We start from the raw sequence: 20,159 nt of genomic DNA on the forward strand, positions 1-20,159 counted from the left end.
TTTATTATGCGATAATTGAATAATGAATTATTTGAGACAAGAATTAATAATTAAGCGGTTAATTATTAAATTTGTACTAATCGATTAATGTGATTAATATTGGTACGTAAAATATATGTGCAGTTGTACACGTATATTTGCGGAGTGATGTTAGAATAAATTAATTGGGAATTATTTAAAACATGAGACGATGTTTAAAATAAAATTACACGTATTTGTGCGACAAATATAAGAACCAAAATGGACCCGTAAATGGGTCATTTTGGACCGTGTAAAATGTGCCTTGAATTGTGTGCACTAGACACAATTAGACACACATGAGACAAGCCATTGTTTTTGATTGGCTTTTGTCTTTTCCATATTTTTCTCTAATCTATGCCAAAAGCTATTGGGCATAAATAACATCAAAAAAATTACACTCCCCATGCTCTCTTAATGAACCGTCCCACCCTCTCCATTAGTTAGAGTAGTGTTTTTCTTTTTCACATGTTTTGAAAGGAAAATACTCTAACTTCTCTCTAAATTCATAAAATTGTTTTTATGGAAATTTGTTCTATATTTCTAATATATTCTCAAGATTACAATGTAGTAATCATAAAAATATTAGAATAATTTTAAGGTTTCTTATATTATTATCTAGTTAATAATAGTGTAAGGTTTATGGGATTAGTCTTGGGTGCTACTAATTGGAGGGCTTCTAATTTGAAGTCAAGAATGTTCATCCATTAATGGAAAGCTCAAGAACTAACAAGAAGGAGATCTTGTTAGTGCCCATTATGACCGAAATCATTATGGTGAGAAAATGTTTTCTTATCTTATTTTATTAATGTTTGCATGCATAAAATCCACATTTAATTTTATGACAAATTAATTTTGATATATATGAATATGTTAGTATGTATATGAATCTACATTTCCTTCAATCGGTATCAAGAGCCACGGTTGTTTGCATGCAAATTGGTTAAAAGTTTTTCCGAGTTATATGAATAACAAATAAAACTTGTAAAATTTGTGTTATTATGATATATCACGAAATTATTACATGCATGTTAATATTTCTGGTCCTAAAGTGTTTTAGGATATTTTGGTTAATTTTTCGGATTTTTATTGTTCATAATTTACAATAATGGCATTTAAATGTGATTTTATGAGTAAAAATGTCATTTTTGGTCTAAAAATAGCTATACTTCGAATTTTCACTTGGTTTTTGGATATGTTGTTACATATATTATTTTGAGATAACCTGTAAAGTTTCATAATTTTTGGACTTGTTATGCTCGAAAAATGAATTTTTCATCAATAAATTCGGATTTAAGAGAAAAATAGGTTAATATGAGTTAAATTTCGAATCTGGTCATAGAAAATTAATATGTTGTCACATGCAATTTTACAAGATGTGTGTAAAATAATTGGCTATAAAGAAGTCTTTTTGCATGATTTATGAATTTTTGTAGAAAAATAGCATAAATGGTGACATTATTAGTGGAAAATTAATAAAACATAATCTATGACTTAGGAAAAACGTCTAATGTTGCTTTTTATTATCATTTTCAGATCTAAAATTGAAAAGTTAATGGACATAATTTTTCCTCATGTTTTATGATTATTTTATTAAATATCGATAAACCGCAACATTGTTTTTCCGGAAAATTTTCGAAATTTTTAACCTAAGATTTTGAACATTATGAGTGTCATGGAATTTTTCCAGAATGTTCATGAATTTAAATTTCAAATTTTGAATTTATTTGAAATTTTGTGATTTATTTGAAGTTTAATAGCTTATTTTTGTATTTTTGGTCCATTTATGAACAATTTTGTAAATAAAAGTTAATTATGGTCAAATTATTAGTGAAGACTAAATTTTGAGTCCTAAGAGGTTAGGGTAATTAACTTATGCATAAATATGAGTTTATGTATTTTTGTGATTATAAAATGTTGAAATCACGCAAACCGTAAAAACCGAGTAATATATGATATTGGCTATTTAAAGGCGATTTAGCATAAAATTTGAGCATGTTCATACATATTATAATGCTGCATTTTCTTTATGATTGTCATAATTTTTAATTTATGTAATTTTGAATTATGTAATTTTACTTAGTATGGCCTTAGATTTTAATTGGTATTTCCCGAAATGTATGGGAATATCGATTCGGTTGTAATTTTTATTGTGATCTCGTATCACCGTTTTGTAATTTAATAGATTTATTTTATTTTAGTTACAAATGTATAATAGGAAATTATGTAATTTATTATGTAATTTTATTCATTAGGAGTTCCAAAAGACGGATTACTTCAAGAATGGCGATACATAAAGACGGTGTTACCTCGAGATACGTGTCACAACCGAAGTTCAAGGGACCAATGGAGTTGGTTTCCGAAATGTAATAGTTAAATAGTTTTTCTATTTTAGGAAGGCCATACTAGGATTTATTTATTTTTATGCTTGCATTTTATTTTATGTCACATGCATTGCTAAATCGCCATAACTAAACATGCATTGTCTTATCGAGTTTATCGACCGTGTCAATTAGAATTATCGTAGTTCACCGCTTTAGTTCACTTAAAACGTGATAGATAATAAATTGACATGACCTCTCGCTAAAACAATTAATTGAGACATAGCCTTACCAAATAGTAGAAACCATGAAAACCTATTTCGTGAGGGAGTGCACTCGGCCATCCCGGGGTACAAACCTTGTTACGTAGGGGAAGTGGGTGATAAATGTTAATCCACCGAATTCATGTTGATAAGGGATGAATCGGCTATCCCGTGCCCAAGTTGATGTGGATTTGGATCATGGACACATTTATTCGAAATTTGGATTGAACTCAACAAAAGTTTTTCGATAAGGGATGAATCGGCTATCCCGTGCCCTTGTCGGATGTGTTTTGGGCTTTAAATAATTATTAGAGTAATTTTATCGACCAAGAGTTCTAAAAGTAGAATCGATTAAAGAGTTAATCCACCGAGTTATATTGATAAGGGATGTATCGGCTATCCCGTGCCCAAGTTGATATGAATTTGGATCTTGGAATCATTTATCTAGTTGGGTAGAGGTCACTAGAAAAATGCATAAAACTTGTTTAAATTATACATTTTTACAAGTATTATTATAACGATAAATGTTTTGTTTTCATTATTCCGTTGACGTATTGTTCTATTTCTTTACCACAATTCATATACGATATCATTTCGTTTTTGATTCAAATCTCCATTAAAACATCGTAACTAAAGACAAAATTTGAATTTTCTTCTAAAGACCTCGAATGAACCATTGCTAAGGATCTCTTGTAAAGAGTATAGATTAAAGTTATTCATTATCAAACGGGTTTTTGATTCTTGACTAACACATCTACTTACAATGGATTGTTTTTCATATACTTAAATGAATTAAGTACCTTGAAACAATAAATTGTTTTGGTAATTAGATTTTTAATTCGTAATTGACCATAATAACGCAACCACTTCAATGAAAGTTTTTAAGACTAAACGAACAAATGAAGAGTAATCTTCATGAATTCAATTTTGCTTCTCAAAGCAAAGACTCATTGAAAAGAGTGGGAGCATTCTCTTAAACCGTTAAGATGAGAACGAGGTTCAAGAAGTAAAGATAATAATGGAATTGATACAAGGTAATGTTAAAGGTAAAGTTGTTGAGAATGACGATACTAAACCTATCAATCCCAACCAATAAAGTTTCCATTGTCTTAAATGTTGGACACGAGAAAGGAAACTACCCCAAATTATTGAAGAATCAACAAGTTAGTTGTGGGACATCTAATGGGACCTTCTTCTTTAAAAATGTTTATTTGATTAAACATAAATTTTGCTAGTATTACTTCGTCAATATTAGAAACCGGTGGTGGTTTTCATCATTATGTTTGATACATAGGATGATTAGAATATGACAACTAGCAACTATGAAGTCGAGAGATAGAGTCAATGTGTACTAAATCTAGTTTTTGGGTTTGGAGTTGTACTTAATTGTGACTATTAAGTACAAAAAACTCTAAATAAGAATACAAACTTGTTAAGATACAAAAGAGGGTTCACTTTTTGTGACCCTATACACCACAATTTGATGTATGGCTAGCCCATTATCAAGGTGATAATATTCTAAACCAAACTAGAATGATATATCATAAAGATGATGCAAGACTCAAAATTGGTAACCCAAGATTAAACCTTAAATTTTGGAATGATGAACGCAAAGAGTTATCGAGTACTCTTGAAACCATTAGGTTGTTAATGGTATATGCGTATCTTGTATTCAAAGCAAGATGTCTCGTGCTTTTTGGTTGAAAAGGAGACCGAGGTTGTAAATCATTGATCCAAAATAGGTTGATCATTTTCTTTTACCAACGATTTAAGTTGATGAGGTAAATAGAGAAGTCTTTTGAAGAAGTTCAAAGAGTTTAAGGAATCACGATTTATTCGTGATGGGATTATCAAAGTGAAGACTTTGATATAAGCCAAAGGAAATGTGATATAGTATCACAAGTTAATCTCTCTTAGCACGCATTATGGAGTAATGTGTGGTTGGATAAGAAATCAAACGCTATTCGATATGGTTTGGACTTCAATCAAGTTACTTTAAGTTACTTGATACTTTTGGGGATTTTATCATTTTTTGTCTAAATTATTATTCCACTAAATAGAATCATATGAGATATGAAATGGTAAGGGTACCATATTTGTAAGTTTTCACAAGAAACAAATGCTCATTTTTCCTTATGATAATCACGAGTACACCAGGTTTGTGGCTCGTGAAACTGTCTTTCTAAAATACAAGTTTATTTCTAGAAGACAGAGTGGGAGAAAATTATTCAAGAGCCACAAAGAATGTCATGTCGCAAGAAACAGGTCTTTCTTGGCTACATGGGACGTGTTGTGTAAGACTTTGTTTCTTTAAAACCTAGGAGGTTAAATTCGTCACTTGTTAAAAATTGATGAATTCATGCTACTTTTAAGAAAGTAAAGAGCTTATAACTTACAAAGAAATTGTTTGATTCAAGTTGATTACTTCTGGAAAGTAATGAACATATGACTTACATGAGAGTGTTCAAGTCACAACTCAATACAAGGCTTAGAGCCATGAAAATCCGAAATAAAAAGGCTTGATTAGTGACAAAGGGTTTTGCACTAATAAAGAGATATTTCAAAGCAAGATTGGTTGATTAGTGACAAAGGGTTTTGCACAAATTGAAATGCTTAAGTCTATTCGGATCTTCTTAGGGATTGTGTTTCATTATGAGGTGATGAAATACACAGCAAGTGAATCTAAAACCCACTTCTTCAATAGAAGGAATGTATTCAATACATGTCATAAGTTTTATAGATTCTTGCAATCCTAAGATAATGTGAAACTTAAGAGAGAATCTTAAGTAGGACATCAATGAGTTGGAATCAACATTTTGATCATGTGATAAAACATTTCTCGATAAGTCGAGAAGTTGTGTTTATACATGGAGTTTAGTGGGAGTTACGGAATTTTTAATTAGTCCGATATGTGGATGACATATTGATCATTGAGAATGATTTAAGACTTTTGGAGTATTATAATACATCTTGAATATCCGGATTTATGAAGATAAATCCACATGATATTAGCGTCAGTAAGAAGTCTTATGTTGATAAGATTCATGACTAGTTCAATTAAATTGAACATATTTGATTGATTTCATTTGCTTCCGCTGCCGAATCAATTAAAAAGAAATGATGTATAACACTTCATATGCTTTGAGTATGATGAATTGTTTTCAAAATCGAATTTAAGTAATCTTTACCTAATATATAAAGATTACCCTTAAGTGCTTGCAGAAGCATTAAGGAAGTGATGCAAAGTGTTTATGATGCAATTTTGTGTGGGTGTTACACAAGTGACAATTGACAATTGAGATTGCGCATGGTTTCCGACAAAACCATAATCAAAACACATTAGGATGGTTAAGATACCATTGTGGCAATGTTAATTAAGAAGTAGATTTTCTAGAATTGTTCTAGGCAATAAAGAACAATGAGAGATATTTATAACGGAAATTGAGTACACTTGCGATCATGAGATGTGCAAGAAGGATGAGTCCCGCACACTGAAAACAGTGGGAGCTATTCTTAGGCTAGAGGGCCTATGTCTTGATTGGATCTCGACACGTACTCAGAACGTTTTGTGATGCAAATGTATACATTACAAAGGAAAACGAGTATGTAGTGAGGTTGAGTAAGGTGCAAGAAATTGATAAAACCTACTAACCAAAGCATTCTCAAAGGCTAAACATGATGAGTCATGTCATTTCAATTGAATTGAAATGAACAACTACGTACAAGATCAAATTAGATTATAGAACATGAAATAGTAATCAGGCATTGACTATTCATGTGTGATAATCGCATTTGTCGTTCGAGTTTTATTTTTAAAACTCTTTTATTATACTTTGTTACATCCAAACGGGTTGTGGAGACAATTGAACCCCGTTAAAGTGAACACGGATTAACATTGTATTTGCCCATAGTTACTTATATGAGGTGACGTCTCGAAGTGACTAGAGTGTGATGCGATTGATGGCAAGTTCAAGTGCCATAGAGTCATGTGAGATGACTAGTCGATCACATAGGCATCGTTAGGAACACTTTGTCGGGCGTGACCGCTTATAGAGTTCTGGCAAATTTATAAAGCCTGGTCGTGGCGAGAGCTACTATAGTATTCTAATGAGTCAATTCTTTTGACTAAAGACTGCGCCTAAGATGGCACAGTTTGATTAACTTTGATTTGTGTTACTACGACCTTCGTAAATGGGGTCAAATGGGCATATTTTGGGTTATGATGGTGTGGCTAGTCGAAGGGAATAAGTGCGATAGGAATTGTCCACCCCTTGTCGGGGTTAAAACAATATCTCAGGGCCACTCGAGGAGTAATGAACGGAAATACGTGGCCACGCTCGGAAGGTATCTATGATAGATAAATCCGGTCAATCGGTTATTCTCGGATCGAGGAAACCACTCTCGATATGATCACTTGCAAGTACGACCTGAAAGACACCTTGCATTGAGTGGGAGATAGTAATAGGACAAGAGAATTGGTGACGCACACTTGTCGAGGACAAGTGGGAGATTGTTGGGAAATGTGTCCTCAACAATAGTGCGATCACATGATTTAAATATCATTGTTAAATCTCATTACAAGAATACGCTTGGGATGATTCTATTATATATAGTCAAATCGACCAACATTTATCGGTAATGATTGGTGACTAGAGTTTGACATTCGCTGTCGTTTGACGGTGGTGGTCGATTGATCCTTGAGGTCACACCTAAAGGACGATTCCCATAATAGAAAAGATTAATTAATTGTATGACAATACGAGTTAATTAATTCCTTAAAATTGACTAAAAGGTAGTCGAACAAATTATTTAGAGAGAGTTCGAGTTTTGAACTCAAGGCACGGAAATTATTATTTTATTATGCGATAATTGAATAATGAATTATTTGAGACAAGAATTAATAATTAAGCGGTTAATTATTAAATTTGTACTAATCGATTAATGTGATTAATATTGGTACGTAAAATATATGTGCAGTTGTACACGTATATTTGCGGAGTGATGTTAGAATAAATTAATTGGGAATTATTTAAAACATGAGACGATGTTTAAAATAAAATTACACGTATTTGTGCGACAAATATAAGAACCAAAATGGACCCGTAAATGGGTCATTTTGGACCGTGTAAAATGTGCCTTGAATTGTGTGCACTAGACACAATTAGACACACATGAGACAAGCCATTGTTTTTGATTGGCTTTTGTCTTTTCCATATTTTTCTCTAATCTATGCCAAAAGCTATTGGGCATAAATAACATCAAAAAATTACACTCCCCATGCTCTCTTAATGAACCGTCCCACCCTCTCCATTAGTTAGAGTAGTGTTTTTCTTTTTCACATGTTTTGAAAGGAAAATACTCTAACTTCTCTCTAAATTCATAAAATTGTTTTTATGGAAATTTGTTCTATATTTCTAATATATTCTCAAGATTACAATGTAGTAATCATAAAAATATTAGAATAATTTTAAGGTTTCTTATATTATTATCTAGTTAATAATAGTGTAAGGTTTATGGGATTAGTCTTGGGTGCTACTAATTGGAGGGCTTCTAATTTGAAGTCAAGAATGTTCATCCATTAATGGAAAGCTCAAGAACTAACAAGAAGGAGATCTTGTTAGTGCCCATTATGACCGAAATCATTATGGTGAGAAAATGTTTTCTTATCTTATTTTATTAATGTTTGCATGCATAAAATCCACATTTAATTTTATGACAAATTAATTTTGACATATATGAATATGTTAGTATGTATATGAATCTACATTTCCTTCATCACAATCTTTTAATCTTTGGTAAAGAATTTCCCGTAATATTCATACAAAATATTAAGGAAAATAAGATTAATCCGTTATTCCATAAATTAAACACGGAAATCTTTCTTCTGCATGAGGAAACCACTTGGGAACAGACGCAGCAGGTGCTGCGCCTCTTCCAAGAGACGCAGTGCATGCTGCGCCTCTTCCCAAGTCCTTTTCTGCGTATTTTTCGTATCTTTTCATATCTTTTCGAGATTCACTTCCAAAGTTTCTCCGAAAAACCCTAATTCCTCCACGTGATTAGTATAAATAGAGACCTTCGGTCTAACATATTTCTCACGCGAGTGTCCGCCCTTCTCTTCTCCCTTTGCATTCTAGACCACGTTCTTACTTTTTGGCGTCTACGTGCTTGAACTTTCGACCACGTAAGCTCGGATCCTTCTCAGTACCAGCCTCATTTTGCATGACCGACCAATTTGACCAACTCCACAATAATCAACTTTAATTAATCTTAATCGTTTTCCTCTTACGAGGGCACTTTCGTTACATTCGAGTCGAGCATCACTAAAACATAAACTTAATTCATCTCGTTTCGTCAAACATGTAAGTCTGAGGGTGTAAATCTCCCTTTTATTATGGTTATTTCTTCATTAATTCGACATATTTAACCTAATTAGTTCACTCATGTCACTAATCAATCTTTCATTCATGTAATTAATTCGTTTACATTGGTTTTGTCCATGTTTTATTATTTTATGACTCATTCACATGTAATTAATGTATTAAATCACTTTCATCCGAGTTGAATATCGTAATCAATCATTAAATTCACCCATGAATACTAATAATTTGCAGTTTCGGCTTCACAGCCAGAACTCAGCCTTGGAACAGACGCAGCAACTGATGCGCCTCTTCCAGGTTGATTTCTGTCTCTGAACTTCCGTTCTGCCTTGACTTAGTTTAATTAGTTTACGTATTCAATTAATTGTCGTTCGTATTATCGCTTAATTCCTGTTCGTTAATTCGTTCATTCTTTCTTTTCCAAAATTATCCGTTTTAAAGGTTTTTCGACATAAATCATTAATCCATTGTAATTATTGTAATTTTCATTATTGTCTTGTTGTATTTATTTTATCGCATTGCTTGTATGTCTTCACATGTAATTGAATCTAAATTCCTACTTTGACATTTATTGTATGTTAAATTAATTGTTCACCGACTTAGTCTAATTCTCACATGCTAGGATTAAAACTTGGATGTTGCATTGCATGCATATAATCAACAATATATCGAGTATAGACGATTTTCCCTAATCCTTAGTAGAGGCCGCTATCGAGGCGGGCGGGATTAGGTGTTCGATCAAAAGAGCTTCCTAATACGTACCCTCACCCCTTACTCCAGATCTCTGTGAACATCTGTGTTCATTGGCATCCACGAGAGTCATTCTAGACATAGAATGCTAAGGGTAACGAGTTCTTGGTGTTCATGTCACTACTTTGTGTCTTGACATGACACGAGGTATTCGAACGGTTTCCAATTTTCCACAATAAATTGGTGGCGACTCCACAAATGCAAACGCTTGTTTCCCAAGCGCCCCCGTGGGCCCGCGTCCACACTAGTAACAGCAGCTTGGGGAATGTCCCAGCAACTGTCCCTCTACTGGCACTGACTACTGCGCAGATGGCTTCTTTGTTTCAGCTATTATCAAACATTAATATGAATAAATCATATACTGCTTACTGCTTGTGTTATTCTTAATGCAATTCTGTTTACGATGCTAATGAGGATGATCCTGACCCAGACTGAATCGAATTACCTCCCTATATAATTAAAGAAATAATAGAAGAGGGGGAAGGGGCACAAGTTATAGAAAACACCGAACCTATCAACGTAGGAACGAAATTAGAACCCCGAGAACTTAGGATAGGAACGACCCTAGACCCAACTGAAAGAGCCAGTTGCATCGACATCCTACACGAGTTCAAAGACGTCTTCACTTGGTCTTACAAGGACATTCCAGGGATCGATAAGGATATTGCAGAACATTGCATTCCAATTAAGCCAGGTTTCTAACCTGTACAACAGAAGCTTCGTCGAATGAGAACAGAGTGGGCTCTTAAGATTAAAGAAGAACTGGATAAGCAATACAAAGTCGGATTCATCAAAGTTTTCCAGTATTCAGACTGGGTGGCTAATATAGTCCCCGTACCCAAAAAGGATGGGCGAATCCGGGTTTGTGTTGATTTCAGAGACTTGAACAAAGCGAGTCCTAAAGACTATTTCCCTCTACCACACATCGATATATTGTTAGATAATACAGCAGATCACACATTGTTATCCTTCATGGACGGATACACATGGTATAACCAAATCAAAATGGCCGAAGAAGATACGCACAAGACATCCTTCATCACTCAGTGGGGCACATACTGTTATACTATTATGCCATTCGGACTAATTAATGCCGGGGCTACGTACCAACGCAATGCGACTACTTTACTATATGACATGTTGCATAAAGAGGTGTAGGTGTACGTGGATGATATGATCGTCAAATCTAAGGATAGAAAAGGGCACATCGCCAACCTTCGCAAATTCTTCCTCAGATTGCGCAAACACAACATGAGACTCAATCCTCAGAAATGTGCATTCGGAGTAACGTCAGGCAAGCTTCTGGGATACGTTGTCAGCATAAGGGGGATAGAAATTGATCCATCTAAGATCAAGGCCTTAATCGAGATGCCCCAACCCCAAACAGAAAAAGAGGTTAGAGGATTCATGGGCAAAGTGCAGTACATAAGTCGATTTATATCGAAACTCACTATGATCTGCGAACCTATCTTCAAAAAGCTCAAGAAAACGGACCATACCGTGTGGGACGATGACTGCCAAAAGGCATTTGACAAGATAAAGGAGATCTTGCCCAAGCCAGCAGTGCTAATGCCTCCCCAACAAGATCAACCTCTTGGTTTATATCTCACAGTTAACGAAACAGCCATAGGGGCTATCCTCGCACAGACTATTGGAAAAGAAGAAAGCCATATCTACTACCTTAGTAAGAAGTTCTTGGAGTACGAAAGTAAGTATACACCTCTCGAGAAGACATGCCTCGCTCTTGTGTGGGCAACAAAGAAGCTACGCCATTACATGCCTAGCTACTCGGTCAAAGTGTATTTTAAAATGGATCCCGTCAAATACCTTTTTGAGAAACCCGTCCTCAATGGACGATTGGCATGATGGACCTTAATGCTCTGAGAGTTCGATCTCAAATACGTACCTTTGAAAGTCATAAAGCGACGCGTCGTGGCTGAAATCTTCGCAGATAACCCTATCAACGATACGCAAGCAATGGGCATGTGGTCGTTTCTAGATGAGGATATTTTACAAACCAGTACGGATTATTGGGATCTTTACTTTGATGGGCATCCAATTTGAGAGGATTTGGAATAGGAGTGTTGCTCATTTCTCCTGAAGGCGAGCATACACCACTTTGTGTCAAACTCGACTTCGAGGTGACAAACAATGTAGCAGAGTATGAAGCTTGCCTCATCGGTCTACAAGCAGCAGTGAGTTTAGGCATCAAGAACCATAGAGTTCACGGGGACTCATCTTTAATCATTAACCAAATCACTGGATCCTGGAAAATTCGAAGTGAAAGTCTAGCACCCTATCAGGCTAGGATAGATCAGATTGCTCAATTCTTCGATCAGGTTACTTATTTACACTTGTCTCGCGAAGAAAATCAGTTTGCGGACGCTCTTGCAAAACTTGCATCCTTGATTAATATGCCAGACAACATGGTCGAAATGCTTTTGTGCATCGAACGGCAGTCAGAGCCAGCCTATGTACACTTCCTTACAGATGAAGAGGAAAACCCAGGGGAACCTTGGTTCTAGAACATTCTAAATTTCAAGCTTAATGGTACATATCTACCAGATATGGATAAGAGGGGACAACGCGCCATAAGCCTACTTGCCTCTCAATACCTCCTCATGCAGGGAGAGTTATACAAAAGAACACCACTTGGTGGCATCTTGCATTGCCTTGACCATTCACAGGCACAGAAAGTAATGAAAGAAGTTCACGATGGAGAATGCAGTCCTCACATGAGTGGAACTATGATGGCAAAGAAAATTACGAGTCTAGGTATTACTGGAGGACAATGGAGTCAGATTGCATCTAATACGTCAGGCATTGTCATAATTGCCAGATCTTCGAGAATGTGCAACATGTTCCTCCCTCAATGCTATATACCTTGACATCTCCTTGGCCATTTTCTTCTTGGGGAATAGACATCATCGGGAAAATCACTCCGGCTGGGACAGGAGGTCATTGTTATATTTAGTAGCTATCGACTATTTTACTAAATGGGTTGAGGCAGCATCTTACACTAGCCTTACAGGCAAACATGTGGCAAAGTTCATACAAACCAAAATCATTTGTCGATATGGTTGCCCACTTGAAATCATCATTGACAACGGGTCACATTTTCAGGCCGAAGTTGCACAATTGCTAGCCAAATATAATATCAAGCATCACCATTCCTCGCCATATAGACCTCAAACTAATGGCACGGTAGAGGCAGCTAAAAAACATGTCGTCACAATCCTCAAGAAAATGATCGACAATTATCGCGATTGGCCTAGCAAAATACTCTTTGCGTTATGGGGATATCGCACATCAGTTAGGACGCCCACTGGGGCTACTCCTTTCTGTTTGACTTACGGCATGGAAGTTGTACAGCCAGTAGAGCTAGAGATCCCATCTCTACGCATTTTACTCGAAAGTCAAATTCCAGAAGCTGAATGGAATAGGGATAGGTATGATGAACTCTTGCTCTTGGACGAACGGAGCCTACGTGCATTGCATAATGTGCAGACATATCAGGTACGTATCAAACGAGCCTTTATTAAACGAGTCAAACCCAGAAATATCAAGGAAGGGGATTTAGTACTCAAGTCAGTCAGAGCTCTCTTACCTGTCGATCCACGGGGAAAATTTAAACCTAATTAGACAGGACCATTTTTGGTCAAGTCCATACTTTCAGGGGGTGCCGTTAAGATCACAGACCTAGACGGGAACAAGTTTTCTAATCCGACTAAACTAGACCAATTGAAACGGTACTACTCTTAGAATAAGATAAAACACGCCTCGCGTGACACACGTGTCGTTCTTGCGACACGAAATAAAAATGGCCCCTGGTCCGCTAAAAAGCTTATGACATTTCGCTCTTGCGTTTTGACATTTTGACATCCTCATATCATCAAATAAATTTAATTGCATTTCCTTAGGAGTAAGTAAAGCACACGCTTATTTTTCTGAAGTTCATTACAAGCTCTTGCTTCGAACATTTATTCTTTTACATTTTTTTCGAACTACGTACTGGGTTTGATTTCATTTTTTCTAATGAATACGTAGGCAATCCTTTACAGGATACAACCTGTCATTTCAAGATGTAAATAGAAGGACATTTGCATGTTGCATTTAAAATTCGACAAGAATAAATAAAGAAAATTTATAAAAGTTTCTTAACTAATAAATCATTTATTCATTGCTCCCTAAATAATAGTAATACGTCAGATACATATAAATTAAAAATGCTGAAAATTAAAATGCTAGACTAGGACTCTAAAAACCCCGCTATTTATTACAACTCAAATAATAAATAATACTATTAAAAATGACTAAGGCTACTCTTCCATTTTCCCCTTGCCTTTGTCGCCTTTGTCACATTTCTTGTCTCGACCAGGAGCGGGAGGCTCTTGCTCTATTTCCGACCTAATCACTAACGGTCGTTCTCGCGGTCTAGCTTTCCCATTTCGATCCACCACCATCTTCTCGACAGGAGCATTCTTTGGTTTCATCGACGGACGGATGACCCGATATCTGGCCTCTTCTTCCTCCTCAGTTAGGTGCTTTTTTTTTGGTAAAATGTGAGCTTTTTTGTATTAAGAACGTAAAATGGTTACAACATTTCAACTTACTTGAAGTTTCTCAGAAGCTAAGCTAAGTACAAAAAGGACAACGAATATTAATCATACTTAGCCAACTACAATCACTAGGCATAGAATTATTACATAATTGCTTCACTAATCGTCCATGCACTTGATGTTGAATCATTGAAATCAGTATATCAGGCCGTCTGATAACATAATCCAGCCGGCCAGTATTTATTTCCATCCAAATAGCATACCAAGTAGCCATCTTGACCACTCTGCATACTCTCCTTTGCAGCTTGGAATAGGAGGAAGAGCTACCATTGAGCTTCAGCTGCAGCCATTGTTCCAAACCCATAATTATCCTTGAGGAATAAGCACAATCCCAAAACAGGTGGTCATGTGTTTCCTCCCCCATCTCACAGAGAACACATCTATCAGTAGTACTCAATCCTAGCTTAAACAGTTTGCTCTCGTATTCAAAGCCTGTCTATGAATAAGCCAACCAACAAAAGCATGTTTTGGGAGAATCCAAGAGTCCCAAAGATCATGATACCATTGAACAGGTGGGTGTACTCCCTGTAACCAATGATATCCAGCCCTAATAGAATAATCACCAGCAGAGGCAATCCAGGAATTACCCTGAAAACCACTAGCCAAGCACTTCTTAACCCTGCATATGTTCCTCCAGTTCCAATTAGAATCAGGAGGAGGATGATAAGTAGCCCAGTCTACACCCTTCATATAAATGTGATCAATCCATAGTACCCAAAGTCTGTCTGCCTTTGTATATAACCAGTTTACTAACTTGCCAACACTAGCTATGTTCCACACCCCAGCATCCTTTATACCCAGTCCACCTTCTTTTTTACTACAACAGACATTATGCCAAGCAACCAAAGGTGCCCTGTTATATTCAGTCCCCCCACACCATAAGTAGTTCCTACAAATGCTCTCAATTCTCTTAATAACACCCTTAGGAATTAAGAAAATGGAAGCCCAATAGTTGTGTAAGGTATTTAAAACATAGTTGATTAGGACTAATCTTCCAGCATAACTCAGTTTTTTAGCCCTTATTCCTCTAACTTTGGAAACAATCTTCTCCAGAAGGATATTGCAGTCGGCTCTGGTTAATCTGCCAGGTTGAATAGGTATACCAAGATATTTAAATGGCAGCTTACCCTCCTGGAAACCTGAGACCTGAGTGATATCCTGTTTCAGAGCATCAGACACCCCATTGAAGACAACCTCTGACTTAGAAGCATTTACTTTGAGGCCAGAGGAAGCAGAGAATGTAGCAAGAACTCTAAGGATAAGCATGATGGACTGCACATCCCCTTTGCTGAACATTAGGAGGTCATCAGCAAAAAGTAAGTGAGTCAACCTTAGGCTCTTACATAAGGGGTGGAACCTGAAATACCACTTTCTAGTAGCAAACTCCATTAGTCTAGAAAGGTATTCCATGCAAATACAGAATATAAGGGGAGAGATAGGGTCTCCCTGTTTTAGTCCTCTCCTACCCCTAAAATAGCCAAAATGAGCACCATTCAGATTAAGGGTATAGGTAGGAGTGGAAATACAAACCATTATCATCCTCCTAAACTTTTCAGGAAATTGAAGAGCCTCTAACATCTGATCCACAAACATCCATTCAATGGAATCATAAGCCTTCTGGAGGTCAAGCTTAAAGAGACAACGAGGAGAAGCTTTGCCTCTGTGATACTACCTGATAAGATCCTGGCAAATCAAGATATTTTCTAGAATGCTCCTCCCTTTAACAAAAGCTCCTTGGGTCTTGCAGATAAGATCAGGCAAAACAGGAGCCAGTCTAGAGCAAATAAGCTTGGATATAACTTTGTAAATAACATTACAACAAGAGATAGGCCTATAATGCTTCACACTAACATGCCTATCAACCTTGGGGATTAAAGTAATAAAAGTAGCATTGATTTGTGTTAACAGCTTGCCAGTCTCAAAAACATTAAGAATAGCCTCACAAATATCATCACCCACAATGTCCCAAGCATCCCTGTAAGACTGACTAGTATATCCATCAGGGCCAAGGGATTTACTAGGAGGAATACTAAATAGACACTTCTTTACCTCATCAGCAGTGACAGGGCTATTAAGGAGAAGACAGTGTGCATCAGAGCAGCAAATCCCCTTTCTAACCACATTAAAATTAACAATATCAGTATTCTTCTGAGAACCCAGGAGCTCCTGATAGTAGGCCAAAAAAGCATTCTGAATTGCATCCCCTTCAGTACAAAGACTACCATCTTTATCTTCAATTTGAAAGACCTTGTTCATCATCACTCTTTTCTTAATAGAGTGGTGAAAATATGAAGTGTTAAGATCTCCCTCCAGAGACCATTTCACCTTAGCCTTCTGAATCAGGAAACTATCTCTGGCAGCAATAAGGTCCTTAAGATCATGAGCTAAATCCAATTCTTGTTGTAGCAGATCAGCATCACTAGGATTATCAATGAGGGCCTACTGAATACTCTCCAGTGCAAGACTAGCAATGTTTGTGTTGTTCTCAATATCTGAAAAGCAATCCTTGTTTAGGGCTTTAAGGATAGGTTTCAAAGCTTTAAGCTTCTTTATAACCCCAAACATTTTAGTACCCTGATAATGTTTTGACCAAATACCATAAACAACAGTCTTAAAATTAGGGGCAGTCCCCCATATGTTAAAATACTTGAAACTTTTCCTTCCAACAATCTCAGCATTCCTGTCCATAATAGTACAGGGACAGTGATCAAAAAGTCCCTCAGGATGGAAATGAGCAACACTGTCACCAAATTGATCAAACCATTCCTGATTACCCATAGCATGATCAAGCCTACTATACACCCTATCCTGGGGGACCTGCTTATTAGACCATGTAAAAAGAGCACCAGTAGCAGGCATATCCTCCATACAACAGATAGACACACAGTCTTGGAAATGTTCCATCTCAGCATCAGAGGTGTTCCCACCCAGTCTCTCAACAGGACTGAGGACAGTTTTAAAATCACCAAGCCATAGCCAAGGTGTAGTACAATCCTCAGAAAACTTCTTCAAAAAATCCCATAATTCAATTCTCTCATTTAAACCATTATGAGCATAAATAATAGTAAGATAAAACCTCTTATTATCAGATTGGGATTGAACCAGCATATGTATGTGTTGTGCACTATAGGACAAAAAATGGATATCAAACATACTAGGCTTCCACATAACCCAAATTCTACCACCTTTATGATAGCTGCAGTTAGTGGACACACTCCAACCATCACAAATAGAGGAATTTTTCCTCAGGAGACTCCCAGGTTTCAATTTAGTTTCAAGCAAACCAAATAAACCCACTCCATTATTGTGCATAAACCACTTCACCACACGCTGCTTATTCAGGTCATTTAGACCCCTAACATTCCAAAAACCTAGACTATGCATTAGTATGAGGGTCAGGGGGATCCTTTCCACTCTCTACTACTTCCCCCTGAGTAGTAGTGTTACCCTTTAAGGCATCCATAAAAGTATAAGGACTGAATCTTCCAGATAACCTCACACCAACTATCCCATCCTGTCTATTCATACGCATAATCTGCTTTGCTGGGGTAGACTTGACTGCAGGAATAGATCTAATACTAGCCAAAGGAGGGAAGTTAGCTGGTAACAATGAGGGAGGGGTCACAACATCAACAGGTTCCTTCTGAGTTTTCTGCAAAGGTCTCCAAACTTTCTGCTGCTTAGGAGGAGCCTTAACAGAGGGAGCCTTAGATTTAGCCTTCCTCCTGTCAGGCTTCCTGCATTGGGTAGAAGTATGCCCAATCCCATTGCAGCTTGTGTAGGAGATAGGCCTCCACTCATATTCAACTTTAACAGACACCAAGTGACCAGATTCATCCAAGAATTTAATCTGGTCAGTCAACTCCTGATCCATAGGCAATTCAACCATAACCCTAGCATAACTCAATCTAACTTTGTCATGATTTTCAGCATCTAATTTCACATAATTACCAACAAGACCAGCAATTTTAGGGAGGCAGTTCCCCCAAAATTTCAATGGAACACCATACAACTTGATCCAAACAGGGACTACTGCAAATTTTTCCTTAACTAACTCCATATTCAAGGTCCATGGCTTAATAATGATGGGTTTGTTATCAAACATATAATAACCAGACCGAAGTAAAGCTTCTTTACCTGATTTTTTATTAAGCCTTACTATGAAGACACCATTGTCAAGAAAAGAAACCTTATCAACTCCGAATTGATCCCAAGCATTATAGACATAATTTTCAACAATATCCCAAGGTGGGTTTGCACCCAGAATGTAACAAATAACAGACTGGCTCCAGAATTCTACCTCATGTTTAACATCCTCAGTGGTAAACTGAAGCAGTTCAGAAGTGTCCTCCTCTTCTAAGATCGTCTCCATAACTGGGACATCCTTACCACCTTGCCTAAGATACCAGTTATTCGTCACAACCGCTTCTCCTTCATTCAAATTCAAGACTGGAATACCCTGAATATCATTGATAGCTCTAGTTTTACCAGTGTTTAAAGATGAAGGGCGAGGAAAGTTGCAACCTTTAGAGCTGCCATTAGTTGGGGATTGTATAACCGAAGCTTTAACAGAATTTAAGGAATTTTTAGTAACTGAATTTAATGGACTGAATCGATTTTGTGAAGATTTTAGCGCCGTCATGATTTTTGTAGACGAAGAAGATATTTAGGTCATGAATTTTAGAGCTTTTCTCTCTCTAACTTTCTCTCTCATTTTAGCTTTACCTAGTTAGGTGCTTTTGGTTCTCCTTCTCCACTTCGCGGATCTTATAGTCTACGAGCTCGTGCTTCCTTAGCTTTTCACGCTCCTCAGGAGTGCTAGCTTTCCTCCACTGCAGATATGAGTCAGATACCCATGACGAGCCAACTGTTACGGGTATGAACCACATATTCCTTTGGGCCCATCGAACTGCCCACTCTCGATAAGACTCTGAAGTATGCGCCAAGGCAGTTTGAGGGACGGTGTCTAGCTTCGGGATTTTCTGTTTTAGTCCCACTTGCCTCATCAATCTCTCCAGAAAAGTATAGACCATGAATTCCAGGCCAGGAACGCGAATTGATCGTGTCGGATCCAAAGACGATACCCCAGTCACCGATCTAAGATGCCACCATGGCACGATCAACCTAATCAAGGGTCCACCTTCACTCTTCAATTTATTTTCCCAATAATTGCATACTCGAGTGAAGTCCACCATGTATAGCCTCGTTCTCATCACAATTGATCGGGAGCGATATCATGTCACTTCAACTGGGGGCTCGATCAACCGCAGCGTTTCCATGAGCTAGATCTGCAAAAAGGGGCGGTAGTTAGTATCCAAAACCGGCCGAAAAAAAAACCAAAAAGAGAAGAAAACGGCCGAATAAGACAAAAAACGGGTTCTTACCTGTAAAATAATGGGACTCCCAAGATAAGGATGCTCGCGGTTCACCTTCCTATTGTCCAATCCTAGAATGGTCTCCCCAAGAACTAAGCATGATGTGCTCCTGTGCAGTTCCATTTGCTCCATTATGCCTAAAAATCGGGGGTCACCCCTCATCTCTTTATCCACATGCCCTCGCAGGACGTAGCAATGAAGAAGGCAAAATCCATAAGCTCTGAGCCTCGCCGGATAAGAGATAGTAGGGTCCTCCCTATTTATAAATCGATCGACAAATTCAAACAAACGGACACCTTTTGAGGTCACAACACGGTCAACCTCAGCCTTGGTCAATCCAAGCAAATCCCTAAATTTATTTTTATTGCCTTGAGAGCTAGGGGGTATAGCCGTAACACTTTCTGTGTCCCATCCTCCAACCGGAGCAATTTCT

The 20,159-nt window shown here is 37.0% G+C and overlaps 1 protein-coding gene across 1 annotated transcript; it reads right to left on the reverse strand.

The window, feature by feature from the left end:
- Positions 1-14,750: 14,750 nt before the first annotated feature.
- Positions 14,751-17,459, reverse strand: LOC141651485 (uncharacterized). Its single transcript, XM_074459196.1, has 3 exons — positions 16,802-17,459; positions 16,024-16,747; positions 14,751-15,639 (listed from the first exon to the last, which is right to left on the reverse strand). The coding sequence occupies exons 1-3, from the start codon at positions 17,457-17,459 to the stop codon at positions 14,751-14,753; spliced, it is 2,271 nt and encodes a 756-aa protein (XP_074315297.1).
- Between the last annotated feature and the right edge of the window lie 2,700 nt (positions 17,460-20,159).

This window comes from Silene latifolia, chromosome 4, assembly GCF_048544455.1.
Source record: "Silene latifolia isolate original U9 population chromosome 4, ASM4854445v1, whole genome shotgun sequence".
NCBI classification, from domain to species: Eukaryota; Viridiplantae; Streptophyta; class Magnoliopsida; order Caryophyllales; family Caryophyllaceae; genus Silene; species Silene latifolia.